The sequence below is a fragment of the Pelodiscus sinensis genome, chromosome 30 (genome assembly GCF_052426305.1).
Source record: "Pelodiscus sinensis isolate ZL-2025 chromosome 30, ASM5242630v1, whole genome shotgun sequence".
In the NCBI taxonomy this organism is placed as follows: domain Eukaryota; kingdom Metazoa; phylum Chordata; order Testudines; family Trionychidae; genus Pelodiscus; species Pelodiscus sinensis.
In genome coordinates, this window is record NC_143081.1 from 15,099,558 (window position 1) to 15,101,055 (window position 1,498).

A 1,498-nucleotide genomic window follows, 5' to 3' on the forward strand; every position below is an offset into this window, starting at 1 on the left:
TTTCCAGAATACAGCACAGCACAGACGTGATGTGGCAATAGGAGGGGGCGAGGATGCCCCAGACCCCGTAAAGTGCAGTGCCTGAGCCCCTAGTCTCCAGGCCCCCTCCCTAGGTTGTCTCCATCACGTTTCCAGCCCCAGACTCACTCTTCCTCCCCCCACGTACTTCCTTTGCTCCAAACTCCTTCCCCCCGTCAGAATCGGCCTAAAAACCAGCAAGATGCCCCACTACATCACACTGGGAAACTGAAAATGGACTTTTGAATCATTTTAAACTTTTCACAAGGAAAAGCCCAGTTTTTATGCCCCCCAAAGCGTGAAACCGAATACTGCTGGAACACAGTGAGTAGACTAAAACAAAGAAAACTTTGGCAACTGGAACACCAAACGCGTGGGTACACACACATAGAGCCCTTCCCTCAGAAGCATGCACATTCTAAATCACATCGCCTTGCTCTACTCACTAGACTTCACTCCTCTTCCAGGGATGCACCTAGAGCCCAGGAGTCCTGGATCTTAACCCATTAGAGGACAGCGACTCCCCTTCACCCACCTAGCCCCTAGCCAGGGCTTTCCAGAGAGCCCCCTTCACGTCCTTGTTCCGCAGGCTGTAGATGATGGGGTTGAGCATGGGAATGACGATGCCGTAGATCACGGGCAGTGCTCGGTCCTGTTCCTGCGAGTAGGTGGTGTTGGGGCGGAGGTAGGTGAAGAGGATGGTGCCGAAGTAGAGGCTGACCACGGTCAGATGGGAGGTGCAGGTGGAGAAGGCCTTGAGGCGCCCGGCGCTGGTGCGGATGCGGAGGATGGTCCGCCCGATGTACACGTAGGACACCAGGGTGCCCAGCAAAGAGCCAGAGACGAGGCCACCACCAAAGATGAAGGTAACAATCTGGTTGATCCGGGTGTCGGAGCAGGAGAGCTGTAGGAGCGGGGGGATGTCACAGAAGAAGTGGTGGAGGACGTTATTCTGGCAAAAGGACAGGATGGTTAACAGGGACGCGTGCACGGCTGAGTTGGCCAAGCCAAAGGCCCAGGCTGCTGCAGCCAGCAGGGCGCACAGCCGCCGGCTCATGACCGTGCCGTAGTGGAGTGGGTGGCAGATGGCCACGTAGCGGTCGTAGGCCATCACCCCCAGAATCAGGCACTCCACCCCCCCGAAGGAGATGAAGAAAAATGTCTGGCAGAGGCAGCCGGCCCAGGAAATGGACTGGTCCCGCGACAGGTAATTAGTCAGCACCTTGGGCACGGTGGAGCTGATGTAGCTGATGTCCACCACAGACAAATTCCCCAGGAAGAAGTACATGGGTGTGTGGAGCCGGGAGTCCAGGCCGACCAGCAGTAAGATGAGCAAGTTGCCCACCAGGGCCACCAGGTACATGGCCGTGAAGACCCCAAAGAGGACCAGCTGCTCCTCTGGGTTGCTGGAGAGGCCGAGGAGGATGAATTTGGTCACCGAAGTGCTGTTCTGACTCTCGGTCGGCTCCAGGAGGTCCAT

The 1,498-nt window shown here is 56.9% G+C and overlaps 1 protein-coding gene across 1 annotated transcript; it reads right to left on the reverse strand.

The window, feature by feature from the left end:
• Nucleotides 1-553: 553 nt before the first annotated feature.
• LOC102447285 (olfactory receptor 5AP2-like) lies at nt 554-1,498 on the reverse strand. Its single transcript, XM_025189435.3, has one exon. The coding sequence runs from the start codon at nt 1,496-1,498 to the stop codon at nt 554-556; it is 945 nt and encodes a 314-aa protein (XP_025045220.2).